This window comes from Panthera onca, chromosome C2 (genome assembly GCF_046562875.1).
Source record: "Panthera onca isolate mPanOnc1 chromosome C2, mPanOnc1 haplotype 2, whole genome shotgun sequence".
NCBI classification, from domain to species: Eukaryota; Metazoa; Chordata; class Mammalia; order Carnivora; family Felidae; genus Panthera; species Panthera onca.
Window position 1 is genome coordinate 83374182 of NC_138347.1, and position 19497 is coordinate 83393678.

The window sequence follows — 19497 nt, forward strand, 5'->3', positions numbered from 1 at the left end:
CATCGCTGGAGATTCCGATGCAGTAGGTCTGGGGTGAGACCCCAGCTTCTGAAGTTTTAGAAGCCCCCTAGTTAATTCTAAACTGCACTCATAGTTTAGAAACCAGTTAATTTAGTGGATACTGAGATGATCTAGTTCTTCCCACCTTCCCTGCAGTGCTGCCAGGAGACAGCCTCTTGCTGGTGTCCTAGCTGGAACTCTGAAAGCAGTTTTCTATAGAGAGAAGCAGAGTCATGAGTAGTTAGGATTCGCAAATTTAACTCAGTTCTCAGGAGTTCCCTATTTTGTGAACTGCTCAGAGACTTTATCATTGTTTACATGGGAAGAATATATCCCAACTTCCCAATAATTGACCTACAAGCATAGTGTTAAAAAACTACCCTTTCCATTGAGAACTAGTATATTACGTAAACTGCGTTTTCCAGCACGCATGCGTCACTGAATTGTTTTGACAATGAGCCTCATTAATTGTAGGATACTTCTTAAGCTTACAAACTGTTATTCTCAGAATGGCAGATAACCATCTAATATATCTGCTAATAGCTGTTCCTTATGTTTATCTGTTAGCCTCGTTGCCCAGTGCTCATGTCTGTGGATAATATGTGGGTGTATATACAGGTGTGTAGTGTTTGATTTAATATTGCCGTTGGTGAGAGTCTCTTGCTGGAGAGGTCAGGGTGATGGTCAGCCATACCAGAGTGGACCCTGCACAAACCAGTCACGTTTCTGAGGACTGACTCCACTGCCAGTCCCCAACCTGGATGCCTGTGCCGGCATGGAGTCCTTCCAGCTTGGAATTTGAGACTTCAGTCTCCACCCGCACCCCCCACCCCTACTGCTGCCCAGAGCACCACAGCCCATGGCCTTCACTTCCCTATGAGGCTATAAAGCTCCATAACTAGTTGCCAGAGAATTTTCAAACATTACAAGGTGGGGCTGTTGGTAACAAAAATCACCCAAGCAGTTACATTGAACACAGCATTTTAAAGCTGAATGGATTTCCACCATTCTCTAATCCAGTCCCACGATTTATAGATGAGAAACTAAGACCTAGAGTGAAGAAGTGATATATCCAGGTCACACAGCTATTGGTGGCAAACTGGGATTACAGCCCATGTCTCCTGGGGTGACCGATATGTCAGAATGCCAGGATCTGATCAAGTATTTAGTAAATGGTAGTTTCCTTCCTTTGGGTTTAGGCCATTGGCTTTCAAATGGTGGGATCTTGTTTCAAGTAGAATATTTTCAAAGAATTCCGATCAAAATGGCTGTGTGTGAAGAGCCAGTGAAAGGTCTCATGCCCCACCATTAACCTCCAAGGTGGTTTTGTGGAGAAATTCCGTAAGACAGAAAACTGTTTGAAAGCTGCTGTCCTCCCCAAGATGCTGCTTAGTAGCCACTGTAAACTGCTAAGTGAAAAGCTAGTAGCCATTGTGCGCTGTCTGGTTTAGTGGTAATAAGCCCTTGCTCCGTTTCATGGGGCGGGGACAGGGTAGCAGCTGCCTCTCTGTGGCTGCTATGGTTGTCCTGATTTTACTTCTCTTTGAAGGCCTTTCAGCCCCCACAGAATCTGGTCAGTCTGATCCAGCCCCTTCTGTCTCCCCAGACTCTCTCTTTGGAAGCACCTGCCAGAATTAAGAATAAGGCTCCCTCCCCTGATTGGCCCCAGGAAGGAGAGGTGACCTTTGAGAATGCAGAGATGAGGTACCAAGAAAATCTCCCTCTGGTTCTGAAGAAAGTGTCCTTCACCATCAAACCTAAGGAGAAGATTGGCATTGTGGGGCGGACCGGATCAGGTAAGAATGCAAAGGCCTCTGGAGAAACATTTGAACCTATCTGAGTTAAGCTTGGGGCCCATGATTTGCTGTTTTATTGACTATCACTCTCATCCCTTCAAACCAGTTCTGTATTAGATGAGTAATGAGGAGAGGGGTGTCTCTGAAGCCAATTTTCTAAATGTGTTCTTAACTCTGCTTTTGTAATATTTAGTGCTTTTTCTAATCATAAAAGTGTACTTTCTCAATGCAGAACACTTGGAGCATATAGCAAAGTGCAAAAGGGGGAAAAACACCCATAACTCCACTACCCAGAGATAATTACTATTAATATTTTGGTGGGTATCTTGTCAGGCTTTTTCTATCAAAAAAATATGTTTACACAAATGGGGTCATTTTACACACACCATCTCATGAGCTGCTTTTAAGTCTACCAGTTATTTCTCTACGTCAATGAATAGCCTATGACATGAATTCTATGCAGCATGATAGAAAATTCTATTTTATGGATATACTGTAATTTATATTTAACCAATCCCCAGTTGTGGGGAATTGAGGTGGTTGTCAATTTTTCACTATTATGAATAGTACTGCAGTGAACATCCTTATTTCTATGAGGTCAAAATACACAAAAAAGTTAAGTTTTCTGTGACATATTGCCAGTGTTGCCTCATATTTACCAGAAGCCAACACAGCTCTAAATAAGGAACCTGTGTCCCTTTGAAGACAGAAATTGTTTTCTTAACCTGATATTGATTGCAAAGAAATTGAGAATTGGCCCTCATTTTAGGCGTTCTTCTTTGCCCTTAGTATCATATTACTTATGTGCCCTTTAGATTTCTAGGGTTAAGAACTGAGTAATTCATTTCTTTCCCTTTCCTTCCTGAATAACATTTCAAACATTGAGTCTTGTTTTGTTTTACTAACTGGTGTACCTGGTTTAAGCAGTCTCTCTGGTTCAGTTCTCATTAGCTTTTGGGGCTCCATGCTTCCCTGGCATCAGAACTCTTCCAGGTCTGTTTCTTTCCATTAAAGAAAAAAAAAAAAAGCCTTGTGTCTTTTCTGGCCAATTTACTTTAAAGAACCTGCTAAGAAGAGAAAAAAAAAGCGCCATTTCCTGCTTCCTGCTTGAAGGAATTATTTCATGTCAGAACAATGCAGTTTGTAGGTTTTTTTACACTGGCAGGAGGATGTTCAGCCAAGGAGGGTGGCTGTCCCGAAAGCTCTGCCTATGCTTTCCTCCCTCAAATTCCCTCTGCTACATTGGCTTCCAGGGGTACTCAGCTCCCCTGAAAGCTCTAACTGATGTCCCCCCCTGTGATTCCCTTTGACACAGGTAAGACAGACTGAAGTATTCACTGAGACTTCATTGAGCCATAAGTAGTGACAGAAGAAAAATAAGAAAAAATAAAATAATTATAAATGGCCTGACTTGCAAAATCTAGACTCTAATTCTAACAAGCTTCTACAAAGACTGTTAGACCGGGACTCTGCCATGGCTATAGTCAAGGACATCACTGTGAGGACCTCATGGCCTCTTTTACTAGTACATTCCATCAGTGCAAAGGTAGTCTGGATTCAGAGAACCGTAGGATCTTCCAGTCCAGGTAGCATCTTTTGTTAAGGTGGAACAACTTGATCTATTTATTTGAGGAAAATTCCTCCCTTGGTTTAGATCTTAAAGCACTGCCTTGACACTAAGAGAGAGTCTCCCTGCCTTCCTTGTATGAGGGTACGGGACCAATAACCAGACCCCCCCCCCCCCCCCGCCAATTCTGAACAAAGGCATTTACCTATAAGAGGAGAAGGCCTCCTTAAGAATCCTGCTGCGTGGACCCAGTTTCCCAGCTTGTTTCTAGTAGATGCATGTAAGGATCACTGCTTCAGGAAGGTGGACATTTCTCAGGGTCCCCGTTAGTTATTTGACAGGGGTCTGCCCAGGGAACAAATCCAGACAGTGGAGATGTGGCTGTAGACACTGGGGAGAAGGCAAGGATATTTGTGCCCTCAGTGACTGCTAAATAGACAAAGTCATGAAGTTCTCACGAGAGGACTTTCAAAACATGGAGGCAGAAGAAGAGTAAGGGGGGGGTCAAGAACCAGGCATCTGGCTAAGGAAAAGTCGTTGAAAAGCTAAAAACCTGTGGTTCTAAATTTAAACCACGGGTCTGAGTGGCAGAAAGGCAGACCTGACTATGTCTTAAGTTTTTGGAGGGTGGGGGCACTATAGCTTTTTAAATGTTTATATCCTTTGACATAGTAATTCTGTCTTCCAAGGAAATCATCTGAGGTGGCAGCACAGTTGAACATGCCATAACATTATTATAGTATTAAATATGTTTCCAGGGGAGCCTGGGTGGCTCAGTCGGTTAAGTGGCCAACTTCACCTCAGGTCATGATCTCGCGCTCCGTGAGTTCGAGCTCCGCATCGGGCTCTGTGTTGACAGCTCAGAGCCTGGAGCCTGTTTCAGATTCTGTGTCTCCCTCTCTCTGACCCTCCCCCGTTCATGCTCTGTCTCTCTCTGTCTCAAAAATAAATAAATGTTAAAAAAAAAAAATTAAAATATGTTTCCAATGTTAGAGGACTGGTCAAGTAAGCCAGAGCACATCCACATGGTGGAATATATTGCAGCCAATAAAACTTTATTTTGAAAAATTTTTTAACATGGTTGAGTGCTTGTTATATAATAAGTGGGAAAAGGCGATTATATTATTGTATCTCTGGTGTGATCTCAATTCAGAGAAAAAGACTGAAAGGAAATGTATCAAAAATAACAGTAGTGAGATTATAGGAGATTAACATTATCTCCTTGAATTACTTATATGACTTTTAAAATGAAGATTCAATTAAGAAAAGCTATTCTGACCTCATCAGTTTCTCCCTCAGACCTCCTTTTCTATCACAGTTCCTTATCGCAGTAGTTATCTACAGCCACTTACTTACTTAAGCCGAAGCCTCCTTCCCTATGTGTTTACCCCAGAACTTCTTCCGTTCCCAGCTGCTGCGGCAGTGGTAGAAAGGCCTTATCTTGTTTCTCTCTGGGCTGTGATACAGGGACAGAAAAGAGAGAAGACACCGTGTCCTCTGGTTTGCCCCACTAGTTCCTTACTATAAGCTCTCTGTTCTTCTCACTTTGCCTGAGATGCATTTCAGCCTGTGTGCCCACCCCAAAGGTGAAAAGCAGGCCTTTTTCCAATTTACTCTTGTGAAATTCTGACAGTCCCTCAAACTCCTTCTCAGGCTGAAGCTGTGTGATTTAAATATATATGCTTGGTAGCTCTGGAAAGTGCATTTTTTTGCTATTTCTGGCAATCATTTTCTTTTTTTTTTTCTTTTTTAATGTTTATTTATTTTTGAGAGAGAGAGAGAGAGAGAGAGACAGAGTACAAGCAGGTGAGGCACAGAGAGAGAGGGAGACAGAACCTGAAGCAGGCTTCAGACTCTGAGCTGTCAGCACAGAGCCCAATGTGGGGCTCAAACTCACCAACCATGAGATCATGACCTGAGCTGAAGTCAAACACTTAACTGACTGAGCCACCCAGGTGCCCCTCTGGCTATCATTTTCTACATTATCTTAACTAATCAGATGAAATAGTGTTCGAATAGAACTAGAAAATTAGATGATTTTGCCCCAAGAATAAACCAGTTTTGTCTTCACGGAATTTGCTAATTGAGCTACTTTTCTGCATGTCTTTTGACTCCTTAGGGAAGTCCTCTCTAGGGATGGCCCTCTTTCGTCTGGTGGAGTTATCCGGAGGCTGCATCAAGATTGATGGAGTGAGAATCAGTGACATTGGCCTTGCCGACCTGCGAAGCAAGCTCTCCATTATTCCTCAAGAGCCAGTGCTGTTCAGTGGCACTGTCAGGTAAGGACCTGAGCGCCCATGTGCTTCGTGCTGCATTTCGAGGCCAGATGGGCATGTTAGAGCCTCCATGTGGGACTGAGATCTAGTGACCTCTAGTCTAGTGCTTTTCCCACCACCCTGTGCTTCTTACTGCAGAAGTGAGGGGCAGCTCCCCCGCACAAGCCACCTCATTAACGAAACAGGGCCCATGGGCCCTGCAGCATGGTGGTAAAGAAGTCAGCGAGAGGGGCGCCTGGGTGGCTCAGTCGGTTAAGCGGCCGACTTTGGCTCAGGTCATGATCTTGCGGTCCGTGAGTTCGAGCCCCGCATCGGGCTCTGTGTTGACAGCTTGGAGCCTGGAGCCTGTTTCAGATTCTGTGTCTCCCTCTCTCTGACCCTCCCCTGTTCATGCTCTCTCTCTCCCTGTCTCAAAAAAACAAAACAAAACAAACAAAAAAAAAAGTTAAAAAAAAAAAAAAAAAGAAGTCAGCGAGACCTGGGTTCAGATCTCTGCCCTGTGACTAAGTTACCTGAACATACCTAACTAAGCTTGTTCCCTCATCTGTAAAATGGGGATTAAAAAACTTTTTTTGTTGTTCATTTATGTATTTTTTGAGAGAGAGTGAGAGCCCACACACGTGGTGGGGAGGGGCAGAGAGAGAGGGAGAGAAAGAATCCCCAGCAGGCTTCATGCTCAGCACGGAGCCCAGTGTGGGCTCAGTCTCACCAACCGTAATACCATGACCTGAGCGGAAATCAAGAGTCAATGCTTAACTGACTGAGCCACCCAGGTGTCCCAAATGTGGGGATATATTAAATTAATATTATTAAATTAATTAAATGTGGGGATGATCTTCATTGTGAAAGTTGGATAGGTCCATATAAATTATATAAACACTGAGCCTGGCAAACCGTGAGCATCCGATGAATAGTAGCAGCTCATCAGCCTCACTACCATCATCCTTTATTTTCCTCCCACTCCACGTTGTCATCTCCCCTAGCTATGCTCCAAGTTGCAGTTCTCGTGATGGTTTTCTGACCTTATTATTCCTCGTGTTTTTTCTGCCTCTGGAATGATGCCTCTCTGAAATCTGCCAGGATGCCTAAGATAAAATTCCTCTTCTCAACCTGTTAAAATAGTAACTAAGAAGGAAATAATATTTAAGCCCAATATCTTTCCTTATAAATTATCCCACCCTTGCCCTTAGCTTTAAGCTTTTGCCTCCTGGAAACAATGGCTTTCCATAATCCATGTCCATTTCTATTCAAGTTGCCTCTCCTTTGAACTAAAAATATCTTTAACTATATAGTTGACCTAGATTGGACTTCTTTCTTTTTTTTTTTTTTTTTTAATCACTCTGAAAGTAGTATTGCCATTTCTTTCATTTTTAGTGGTCTTCAAAATAAAAAAAATTGGTACCAACTTAATTTCAAATAACCACAGACTTATCTTTAAAATCAGGTCCCCTCCTTGGACGCCTGGGTGTCTCAGTCAATTAAGCGTCATATTCTTGATTTGGGCTGAGGTCATGATCTCACGGTTCGTGGGATTGAGCCCTGTGTCCGGCTTGGTGCTGACAGCACAGAGCCTGCTTGGGGTTCTCTCTCTCTCTCACTCTCTCTTTCGCTCTCTCGCTCTCACTCTCTGACTCAAAATAAATAAATAACCATTAAAAAAAAATGAGGTCCCCTCCCTTTCTTCAGAAATGGCACCTGAACTCACTGATTCAAAGAGGTTTGGTAGATAAAATGAATTCTCTCCTATACACATGTAGGGTCAACACTCTCGGGTGTGTTTATTTTGGCATTTTCTCTAACCACCAATGAATTTGGGCAGCGTAGAATGGATCAGTCGTTCCCTTTAGGAACTGAGATAACGAAGTCAAACAAATGTCAGAAGAGAATTAGAATTTATTGAAGACTAGGGTCTAAAATTAAGAAATTGAGAGTTGTTGCCAAATCTGCTCTTCCCTCCCATAAATCTCTCCATTTTTAGATGCCACAAGGAATGCCTTTGAGAATATAATTGGCCTTACAATTTTTGGCTCCGGACAAAAGAACCATTTTTTTTTTTTTTATCATCACTTGGAAAAACATTAAGAAACAAAGTGTGTTAAACTTGACTCTGTTAAGGACACTGCCACTGATATGCCTCACGTTTTATCTCTAAATTTTACAGCACTTCATTTGGGGCTGTGAATCAGGGGCTTCTAGAGTTGATGGTTCAGTGCTAGCTTTGGCAGCACATATGCTAGAATTAATGGTTAAGAACTGACCTGCTGGCATGGCAGCTGGTATTTGTAAACCCTCACGGAAGTGCAGCTTTTCTGGGAGTTGAGGCCGTTTGTTACCAACTCCAGAGACATGTTGCTGCTTGATGGACAAGCTTATGGCTGGTGTGCTACTGCCCTGAGTTTTTAGTTATTGTGCTCAGAGTGCTATTTGGGCAATCCACTGTACAAATTTAGGGAATCCTGTAAGTTTCATTTTCTGCCAGCTGTAATTTTGGCTTTTTAAGTCAATAGTAGATGCTGAGGTGAAATTAAATCACAGACCTATGATATTCTTCCTTTTATCTTCTCAGGTCTTACATAAGACCAGGTTTTATCCCAAGGAATATTCAGTTTTTGGTGTTCTTTTGCTTTCCTTAGACTATTAGAAAGCCTGGGGCGCCTGGCTGGCTTAGTCGGTTGAGCGGCTGACTCTTGATTTCAGCTCACGTCATGATCTGAGGGTCATGGGATCGAACCCTGCATCAGGCTCTGCACTGAGCATGGAGCCTGCTTAAGATATTCTCTCTCTCTCTCTCTCTAAAATTAAAAAATAATAATAATAAAATAAATTTTAAGAAAGAGTGTCCCTTTCCTTTTTTTAATTTTTTTTATTTTGATAGTCTTAGTCCCTGTGGAACTTGGGATTTCCCAAAAGCTCCTTAGTGTAAACATCAGAAAGTAATGTGAAGTCTAGAATAATTGTATCAAGAACACTAGATGTTATCTAACATTTGCTGAAGTCATTCCAGAGAGAGGGGATATATGGGAAATCTTTACCTTCCTCTCAGTTCTGCTGTGAAGCTAAATTGGATCTTAAAAAAATTATTTTTAAAAAAAGGGGGGGGGGGTCATTCTGTGCCAGATACTGTTGCTCTAAAGAACAACAGAACAGTATGTGACAGATGTTGTCCAAAGCATTTTAATTGTATTAATTCATCAAATACTCAAAACCCCATGAGGTAGGTACTATTATTATGCCAATTTTATAGATGAAAAAAATGAAACCCAGAGAAGTTAAGTAATTTGCCCAAAGGTAGGAATCTGAACCTGGGTTGTCAGGGCTCTTATGTGCCACACTCACTGTTTTGCCTCCTGAAGCTATCACAACACCTGCTAATAATCACGACCTTGGGAGGTATCCTGTCTTTCCAAAAACCAGAGTTAGACCTGCTTCCTCAGGGGCCTTACTTTTAGTTACCTTTCTTTTCTAGCATCTTCAAAATCTCATCTGATTCCAGATTTGTACAGGCTTCGCTTATCTTGAAAAAAGAAAAATATGCACTCTCTGCTATTCTCTTGAGTCTTTTTCATTTACTCTACATTCCCCATATCTCTTTTTCCACTTCTAACCTTTTTTCTATCTAATTTTACTCTTAACAACCAGTCCATATTTCTGAATAACTATCTAGAGCTCTCCTTTAGCTTCCTGATAGCAGAAGAAGGTCTGCAGGTCCCAAGTCCCCTGCTCTGAGGCCCCAGGCTGCTCAGGAGCCCCCTCACCCCCACCCCCACCATGGCAGGACGGTGTGGCGTAGCAGTGTCTTCCCATGTATGGGGGCGGAGGGGACTCCTGTATCCTCTCACACTCTCAGAGGTACTCTCAGCCTCATTTAGCCATGGCCACCAGGCAAGCTTAGAATACTGCTAAAAATAAAATATGAAAGACCAAAGATGAAAATGCACTTCTGGCAGCATTAGGACTCCAGGAGTTCTTTTTTTTTTTTTTTTTTTAATGTTTATTTATTTTTGAGAGAGAGATGGTGCTAATGGGAGAGGGGCAGAGAGAGAGGGAGACACAGATTGGAAGCAGACTCTAAGCTGTCAGCACAGAGCCTGATGCGGGACTCGAACCCATGAACTGAAGATTACGACCTGAGCCAAAGTCAGCACTTAACCACCAGAACCACTCAGGTACCCCAGGACTCCAGGAGTTCTGACTATTACAAATAGGTGTCTTCATTCTCAGGTGCTTTTTTTCTCCATCCATCCATCCAGCCAGCCAGCCAGCCATCCAGCTACAACTTTTGATGTTGTGCATGCGCAACTTTGCTTTCGCTTCTGTTTGTGGCTTAGACTCGGGGCCATCTGGCTTCTCTAATGACAGTGTATTTTTTTCTATTCCTGACTGAGCTCCCTGTTGAGATCAGTCTGGTCTGTCTTAATGTGTATGTACACCACCTACTGGTGTATGTAAATATTCCTTATATATCTGGAGCCCATTGCTCAGCCTTCAGCGGCTCCGTCAGCTGGTGTGATGAGCCTCAGAGGGTTGAATGTGGAGCCTACCCATGTGTCCACTGAGTCTTCACCCACAGACAATCCGTTGGGGCAGGCTCCTCAGTGAGCAGGTAACTGTATCCCTTGTGTGCATACTCTGTGTCTGATAAGAGGTATGTGGTGAACTTCCTAGGTGTATTTGCTTCCTAGGGATGTCACAACAAAGCGCCACAAATTGGGTGGCTCAAAACAACAGGAATTTATTGTCTCACAGTTCTAGGGGATAGCAGTCTGAAATCAGGGTATCAGCAGGATCATGCTTCCTCTGATCCTTCCCTTGTCTCTTCTACCCACTAGTGGTTTGCCAGTGATCTTTGGTGCTCCTTGGCTTATAGATACATCGTTCCAATCTCTGCCTCCATTGTCACCTGGCCTTCTCGTGACCCTCTCTCATAAGGACACCAGTCATGTTGGATTAAGGGCCCACTCTACTTTGCCACTCCAGAATGACCTCATTTTAACTAATTATACCTGCAATGACCCTATTTCCAAATAGGGTTACGTTCTTAGATACTGAGGGATAGGACTTCATGTCTTTTTGGAGAGGACACACTTCAACCCATAACAATAGGCATCACTGTACTGTTTTTTTCCCTAATGTTTTATTTATTTTGAAGAGCAGAGAGAGCATGCATTCATGCGTGCATGCATATGCAGGGGAGGGACAGAGAGAGGGAGAGAGAATCCCAAGGAGGCTCTGCTGGCACAGTGCTCAAATTCACGAACAGTGAGATCTTGACCTCAGCTGAATCAAGAATTGGACCCTCGACCAACTGAGCCACCTAAGTCCCCTGGACTACCTTCTACTTTAAGAGATATGCCCACAGAGATAATAGATATTAGATGGTATGCTTATAGAAGATTAGTCTTCCCCATCCAGACTTTTCACAGATAGGACTTTATCAGAACTCTTTTGAGCCTGGTATTCAGGATCCTGGATTATTGTGTCCACTTGGAAAATGCATTGAATATATGAATCAGAAAGCCACCAAGCATTGGAATGAGACAGCTAATGTGTCCACATGTACCTTGTCTATTTAACAGCTGCCAGTGATTGAATGTCTGCCTTGTTCCAGGCACTGTAGGTATATTATCTCTAATGTTTACAGTAACTTACTGAGTCATGTCACTATATCCCCATTTTATAGAGCAGGTCCGAGACTGAGGAGTAATTTGCCCAAGGTCATGCAGATGGTAAGAAGCAGAGTGGGGATTTGAGCCCAATCTGCCTGGATTCTGTGTACTCACACCCTCCCTGCATCATACTGTTCTTCGCCTCTGTGATTACAAAAAATGCTTAAATTGTGACACACTAATGCCTCTTACCAGGAAGTCAAATAAGAATGTGTGTTCCTTTATTCTTACAACAAATAGTAGACAATATACATGGGTTTCAACAGTGAATAAGATCCAGACAAGGATGCTGATCTACTGGGGGAGACAGACAAATGAACAGAGAGACAAGTGCTTTTTTATTTAAGATGGGGATAAAAAAGTGAGGGAACTGAAATATAGAGAAGTTAGGCTAACTTGGTCAGGGTCACACAGTTGTAATAGAAGCTGTACAGGAATCAGCAAGTCTGGTCCCAGAACCCTTTCTTTTACCAGTGTCTCTCAAGCAAAAGGGTGGGGAGAGGTGCACATGTTCAAAGGGCATAAGAGAGCAGAGCCAGTTAGAGTCTCCCAGCAGAGTCCACAAGTGTCCCAAAGGGATGAGCGAGATCGGTGCCAGCCTGTGCTTCCTCCTGTCAGGTGGAGTTCTGGGATAATGTCCTGCTTGCGTTTATGTGCCTGGAATTGCTAACCCCAGGCATGGAGACGGATGTGACACAGAGCTAAAGTTTTCCCAAAGACTTTCCTATTTCCTGTATGCCAAGTATAATTTTATGGACAAAGCAAATTATACCTAATACCTTTCAGGTTACTAGAACTATAAATGTCATGTTTAGATGGAGACAAGGCACTGCAAAATTCATGTAACATCCCAATTTCTATCAATTATCTGTTCCACCCCACCACTTTACCCTCATCCTCTAGGACAAAGAGCTGATTCCCCTGTCTTTTAAGATTCCAGAAATGTCTAGGCCAATTTTTTGGTATCATCCTTGATGTTCTTAAGGCAGATACTGTTGGTACAGTAAGCAAGAATAGTCCCCAACCTGCTTTTCTGTTCCAGTAAATTCCTTCCTCTTGAGTTGCTGTTCACGCTCTTCTTTCTCCTCTACTGGATCAGCTCCTCCTCCTGGTCAGCCAGCTGACCTCGAGTCCCTGTTCAGTGACAGGCTCTCACCCTGGTGCATCAGGATGTTTTTCTAAGTTTGAACATACAGAGAGATGTATTTCAACATGTATATGTCGAAATGCTAACGGTGTTTGTTTCTGGGGGGTCAGATTAGAAGTGATTAAAATGTCAATTGGCTTTGGTTTTGTGTTTCACATATCTGTATTTCTTAATTTTTCTGTAACTAACTTGTATTATTTACATAATAAAAACAATAAAAGTTAAATAAAGTTTTATAAAGAAGACAGAGAGGCGGTGCCTGGGTGGCTCAGTTGGTTAAGCGCCGACTTTTCATTTCGGCTCAGGTCAGGATCCTGGGGCCGTGAGATTGAGTCCTGCATCTGGCTCCATGCTGGCACTGTGGAGCCTGCTTGGGCTTCTCTCTCCCTCCCTCTGCCCTTCCCCAACTTGAGCATATGTGCACGCGCGCGCGCTCTCTCTCTCTCTCTCTCTCAAAAATAAATAAACTTAAGAAGAAGAAGACAGAGAGGTCTGGCCTGTTCCCATGTATGATCCTATGACAGATAACCTTTGCAGGATGGTCACTTACATGTTGGATCATTGTGAAATTCCTACTGTGTTTCTCTCCAGATCAAATTTGGATCCCTTCAACCAGTACACTGAAGACCAGATTTGGGATGCCCTAGAAAGGACACACATGAAAGAATGTGTAAGTAAAGCACAGAGGGAGCACTTTGCTGGAAATCTGGGGGCAGGGGGGGAATGCAGTGACACGTGTGTCTAGCCTTGCCTGTTGCTCTATTTCCAGGATGTCTGTGAAATCCTATGAAGGAGCACTTTAGATAAGGCTTCCCAGGCATTTCAGAAAGGGCATAAAAGTTGATATCTCTGGACCATGGTCATATTGCCCTTTTGCTCCCTATTGATTAAAAAAGATATTAATGACAACCACTCAGATTCTGTAATGCTTTTAAGTTAATTTCTATTGTATTCATCATGACAGTATAACATGTTTTTGAAGCATCTGAATACGTATCAAGTCCACAAAAAGCATGCAGCATGCATATGGAGTCATAGACTTCTTGGGGTAACTCAGTATGTACCCTCCCAAGGCCACAGGTGATCCCCTTGACCTGGAGTTGGTCTCTCATGCCCCTGAGTTGAGTAAAGCTCTGGATCCCCTGCCCTGACTCAACTAGATCAGCTGTGCCTTTATCACTTATATATTGACCTTCCTCAAATAATTTCATTTGAAGAGTAGGCTTAATAGCTTATTTTAAAGGCAAATTTAACAGCCATGGACCTATAGCTTTGAAATTCAGAAAGAGTGATCTCTTTGCATGACCATATTTTCAGAACCAAAATTAGGGCCGCCACCGGACAGGATTTGGGGACATGAAAATACTGGAATTTCTAGGACCTTTTAATGGTATGAGGCTAACAGAATAATCTATCTGAAATATGGAATGTCCTAGAAAATGAGAGTCCTTGGGGTACCTGGGTGGCTCAGTCACTTAAGCGTCCAACTTCAGCTCAGGTCATGATCTCACGGCTTGTGAGTTCGAGCCCCATGTCGGGCTCTGTGCTGACAGCTCAGGGCCTGGAGCCTGCTTTGGATTCTGCATCTCCCTCTCTCTCTGCCCCTCCCCCACTAGCACTCTGTGTCTCTCTCTCTCTTAAAAATAAATAAACATTAGAAAAAAATGAGGGTCCTCGTACATGTGATCGTAACACCTGTACCTTCTTTCCAGATGAGCCAGATTTGTGGCTAAAAATTGTTTCATCTATTTCAGAATAATTTATTTTTGCTACTGGAGTTTTGACAAAATTTAGTATAGTTTTTGTTTATTCGTTGGTTTTTTTTTTCAAAATTTACTTTTGGACTCTTCAAGTCCCGACCTTCCTTTCTCCTTAGATTGCTCAGCTACCTCTGAAACTTGAATCTGAAGTGATGGAGAACGGGGATAACTTCTCAGTGGGGGAACGGCAGCTCCTGTGCATCGCGAGAGCCTTGCTCCGTCACTGTAAGGTAGGTGGTTTGGTGAGCGGTGGGGAGGAAGAACAGCCTTTCTCTGTCATAAGAGAACCAAAGGCATTCCTGGCACGAAGCCCAGTGGAGCATTTTAGGAGCGTCCCCAGAGAGGCTTCTAAATTAACCTTGACACGATCTGGGTATACAAGTGTTTTTGAGCCTTCAGACTTCCCTGAGCCTTTAATTTCCAAAGGTGACTTTTGTTTCTGACCAGTGAGTAGCTGTAGTACTGTTGGAAACCATAGACTTGGAGATATCCAGGCCATCAAATCCAGTCGCCTTGTTTTGTAAACCAGAAGAGGAAGATCCAGAAAGATGTTTTTCCAAGTCACAGAGCAAGCAGGAGCAAGCATTTTGTTAGATCAGTATTACACGCATTTCCTTTTATTTGTGGAAATGAAGGCGAACACATGGGTTTGAAGTTGTCTCCGTTCTAAGCAAAATGGTTCTTTTGCATATGTGTGTACTTACTTAGGAAAAACAGATTACGGTTTAAATAATAAAATACATTTTAGTGAAACCTAGATTAAGTAGAATGCTTAGGAAGAAATTGGTTGGATCTCTCTTTCTCCTCTCTTCTCTGGCAGATTTTGATTCTAGATGAAGCCACAGCCGCCATGGACACGGAGACAGACTTACTAATCCAAGAGACTATCCGAGAAGCATTTGCTGACTGCACCATGCTGACGATTGCCCATCGCCTACATACAGTCCTAGGCTCCGATAGGATTATGGTGCTGGCCCAGGGACAGGTACTGAGCCCCTGAAGGACCGTGGCTTGGCATGTGGCCTTGTCTGGGAGGAAAACTGGCCCCTGGCAGGACTGGGCTGATTGCCATCTCAGGGCGATTCTTAGCTTTCAGATAAACATCCTTAGCAGCTCTAACCTGGCGGCTGCATGGAGGGATACAGCCCCCCCAATCAAGAGATTGAGTAGGAGCACTCTTCCTGGGTTCTCATTATACTTTACTACCTGCTTTTTTGTTGCTTGTAAAAGTGACACTTTGACTTAGGTCAGAAAGCATGTGTTCATACTAACTCACTCACGTAGGCAGGAATTGCCCGAGACATATTGAGACCAGCCACCTTCTGTTTGCTCTCTGCAATCATGTGGTGTTGCCAAACTTCTCATCTGGCTGTTCCAAACTTTCCCACAATCTGGCCCAGCCTAGCCGCCTTCATTTCCCCCTCTCTCCTTGCAGGTGCTGGTGGCTCTAACCAGTCTTGCATACCCTAAGCTGGTTCTCTCCTCTGTTCTTCCCTCACTTGGTTCCATCTACCTCCAGCACCTTTTCCTCTTGTCCCCTCGCCCACATCCCTACATCTGTCTGCATACAGTCTGCCTGTCTCTCAAGAAAGACATGGCTTAAATGCCCTGATTGCCTCTGCCACCTTAAACTGTATGTGTACCTCTTCTGCCTCCTCTGATGGTAACTGGCTAATGCTCTTTCTCCCCTATTAGACTGTAAGCTCTCTAGAGTCATGGGTCATACTTCATTCATCTTTGGGTCCCTGGCAGGGCTCTGTACTATGTTCTTTGCACATGATAGACGTTAAGTATGTCACTTAAGATGTTAAGCAGATTTGTGTTGGCTGGGTACCTCCTTTGTGTGCCCCTGGGATGGCAGCAAATTGATGGTAGCAGGAACAAGCCAGTTACGATATATAACTTGTCTCGTGTTATATGAGACAAGTTACCATAATACCACTTTCTACCATAATAGCCACTTTCATTGGATGTTTATTATATGTCAGGCACCGCAGTAAGTGCTTTTATATACTGCCTCTCAATATATAACTAATCATCACAACCTCTGAGAAAGCTACAGATATTTTAACCCTACCTTCCAGAAGAAGAGACAGGCTCAGGGAATTTAACCTGTCTCCAGTCCGCAGGAAGGGAGAGTTGGAGGCAAGGTAGGCCAGTGACTCCAAAACCATGCTTTCCACTACTGGACTGCACTATCCCTCTATTTGTAGAGAAGTACTGAGAAAAACATCTAACACTGCAGATTTAGTCTGGGCTTCACAGCTTGGTTTGAGAGGACATAGGGTTAATGATTTTTCTCCTCATATTGAAATTATGTTAACATTAATGGTCTTTTGTTACCATCTTTGTTTGCATTATCCTAAATGTTTAGTGAGATTCTGTTACACATTGGATATACAGAGCTACTACTCTGTACATAGGTATTAAATAGAATATAATGAAATAAAAGTAGATGGGACCAAGAACACCTTCTGGGAAATTCTTTCTTAAAGACACACATGCACACCACTTTGTTTCTATGAGTGGCTCAATGTTTTGGAATGGGGATTGATTGGCTCTTAATGAGGAACTCTGTCCTTCCCATCCCTTAATTTTTGTGTTCATTAAAATTCCTTGTAATTTTAGGAAAACATGGAAAAAAAAAAGCATAAAAGCAAAAATAAGTCATTTATGCCCCCAGGGATAAGCATCATTAATACATTAATTTGCACCCTGCCAGCATTTTTCATGCCTGTATGCACACAGACTCCAGCAGATAGGATGTGCTTTGCTGTAGACACACAATACCAGAATGAAAGAGGCTTGGATGGCGGGAGTTCATTATCCCATGGCAGGAGGCCTGATGGTTGGTTATTCAGCAGCTCAGCAACGTCAGCTTCCAGCCAGCTCCTACCTTCTCTCCCCTTCATGGTGCAGGATGTCTGCTCTAGCTCCCAATGTCATATCCTCACACAGGCAATCCTGTGGAAGGCTTTGTCCTTATGTCTGTATCTAGTGGGCAGGACAGCCTTTCCTAGAAGCACCGCAGAGACTGCTCCTTGGTCAAGGCTATGCCCCATGTCTTGGCCCTGTAGCAAGAAAAGCTGGGAAAGTGAATATGTGACATTTTCTGCCTCTATGGTGGAAGGCAGGCTCTGCCAGCATATCATTCAGTTTTTTGCTACAATATGATTTTCAGTGGCTACACTGAAGTCTGTCATAAGAATGGATAATCGACTGGATGGATCCCTTACTTCCTTTTTTATTCCACCGACCCAGTATTTTGGGCTGTTCTTTTTCCATCATCGGGTTGGGATCAGTTTGTATAACAAGATGAGAATTGCCTGCTATGCTGTTGACTTGAGCTGTAATTTATTCCCCCACTGAGATTTATGTGAAGGAAGTCTGGATGTCTTTGTCCCTAACCTTTCCTTATACCCTAGTTAGTAAAAACAAAAAACCAAATGCAGAACCCATTTGGGCGTGGCAGGACTGATCAAAGTATCACTGCGATTCTTCCCCAGGGGGACTTGGGGTTTGCCCCCTTCCTGGCAGTGGTCCTCTGAATGACCCCAAGTGATGTGTCTCTTTCCTTTGCAGGTGGTGGAGTTCGACACCCCATCAGTCCTTCTGTCCAATGACAGCTCCCGGTTCTATGCCATGTTTGCCGCTGTGGAGAACAAGGTCGCTGTCAAGGGCTAACTCCTCCCTGCTGCTGCCACGTCTCTTTTCCTTGGAGCATTGCCATTCCCTGCCTAGGGCGGGCCCCTCATCACGTCCTCCTGCCGAAACCTTGCCTTTCCCAATTTTATCTTTCGCACAGCAGTTCAGGATTGGCTTATGTGTTTCAATTTTAGGGAGAGTCATATTTTGATTATCGTATTTATTCCATATTCATGTAAACAAAATTTAGTTTTTGTTCTTAATTGCACTCTAAAAGGTTCAGGGAACCGTTATTATAAATGTATCAGAGGCCTATAATGAAGCTTTATACGTGTAGCTATATCTATATATAATTCTGTACATAGCCTATATTTACAGTGAAAATGTAAGCTGTTTATTTTATATTAAAATAAGCACTGTGCTGATAACAGTGCAAATTCCTTTCTATCATTTTTGTACAGTTTGCTGTACTAGAGATCTGATTTTGCTATTAGATTATAGGAAGGGTAGCATACTGTTCTTCAGCTGGTGGTTTCACGGTGCCGGGTTCTCTGGATGTCCAAAAGGAAGATGTGTGGCAATAGCGGGCCCTCCAGCGGCCCCCTCTGCGCCTCCGCCCAGCCACTCCCAGGTGGGGTAGAGGGGGCGGCTGGAGGCCATGCAGAGCGCCGTGAATTCTCAGGGCTCCTGCTTTCTGTCCTGTTGTCATTCACTGTTTCTGTTGGGAGAGCAGTGGGGTAAAGCCCCAGACCCCTTTTCACTCCCTCCGTCGGGAATGAGAATCACAGAAGAGCATTCCTCGGACAGGGGGCGTTTTTTTTCCTGCCTTCCTCTTTTTGCTGTTGTTTCTTAACCAGAATCAAGTCTATTCCGAGTGTCCCACTGCCTCAGGTTCCTAACGCTGGCCACTGCACAGAGCTCTCCAGCTCCTACACCCGCTGGCTCCAAACCCGGGAGCCAGCTGCTGCTTTCTTCGGTGGTACTTTTTCATTTGCCTGGTCCCACGCCTCCACGGTTCAGTGACAGGGTTCAGGAGTTTGTGGGTCTGTTCTCTCTCCCTGCAGTTGTCACACAGTCTCTGTCTCTCTCCAAAGTCTGCGACTTTAAGCAGCTCTTGCTAATCAGTGTCTCACACTGGTGTAGAAGTTTTTTGTACTGTAAAGAGACCTACCTCAGGTTGCTGATTGCTGTGTGGTTCCGTGTGTTCCCGCAAACCCCCTTTGTGCTGTGGGACCAGTAGCTCAGGTGGGCGTGGTCGCTGCTGTCATCAACTGAATGGTCAGAGTTGCATGTCGTGACCAACTAGACATTCTGTCGCCTTAGCATGTTTGCTGAACACCTCGTGGAAGCAAAAATCTGAAAAAGTGAATAAAATTATTTTGGATTTTGTAAAACTCTTGGTGTAGAAAATAGTTTTCTGGGAAGGGAGCAAGATGTCTTTGTAGTGGCTTTGGTGTACAAGAGCCTTGGATCTGAATATCCAACGAGGGAGTCACGTGCCAGAAAGACCCATGATCCCACATGACCTGTGAGATCGAGCCCTGCATCGGGCTGTGTGCTGACAGTGCAGGACCTGCTTGGGGTTCTCTCTCCCTCTCTCTCTCTCTCTCAAAATAAATAAACTTTAAAATTAAAAAAAT

At 43.6% G+C, this 19497-nt stretch overlaps 1 protein-coding gene across 5 annotated transcripts in view; it reads left to right on the forward strand.

Annotated features, from left to right (window-relative positions):
• The window catches only part of ABCC5 (ATP binding cassette subfamily C member 5), an 80029-nt gene extending 60778 nt beyond the window's left edge, over positions 1-19251 (forward strand). For all 5 annotated transcript variants that reach the window (XM_060639346.3, XM_060639345.3, XM_060639347.3 and 2 more), the window contains 6 exons: positions 1607-1796; positions 5483-5642; positions 13044-13122; positions 14329-14442; positions 15033-15197; positions 17795-19251. In XM_060639346.3, coding sequence (XP_060495329.1) covers positions 1607-1796; positions 5483-5642; positions 13044-13122; positions 14329-14442; positions 15033-15197; positions 17795-17896 — 810 coding nt within the window. In that variant the 3' untranslated portion in view covers positions 17897-19251. The remainder of the gene's footprint in view (positions 1-1606; positions 1797-5482; positions 5643-13043; positions 13123-14328; positions 14443-15032; positions 15198-17794) is intronic.
• Positions 19252-19497: the final 246 nt, after the last annotated feature.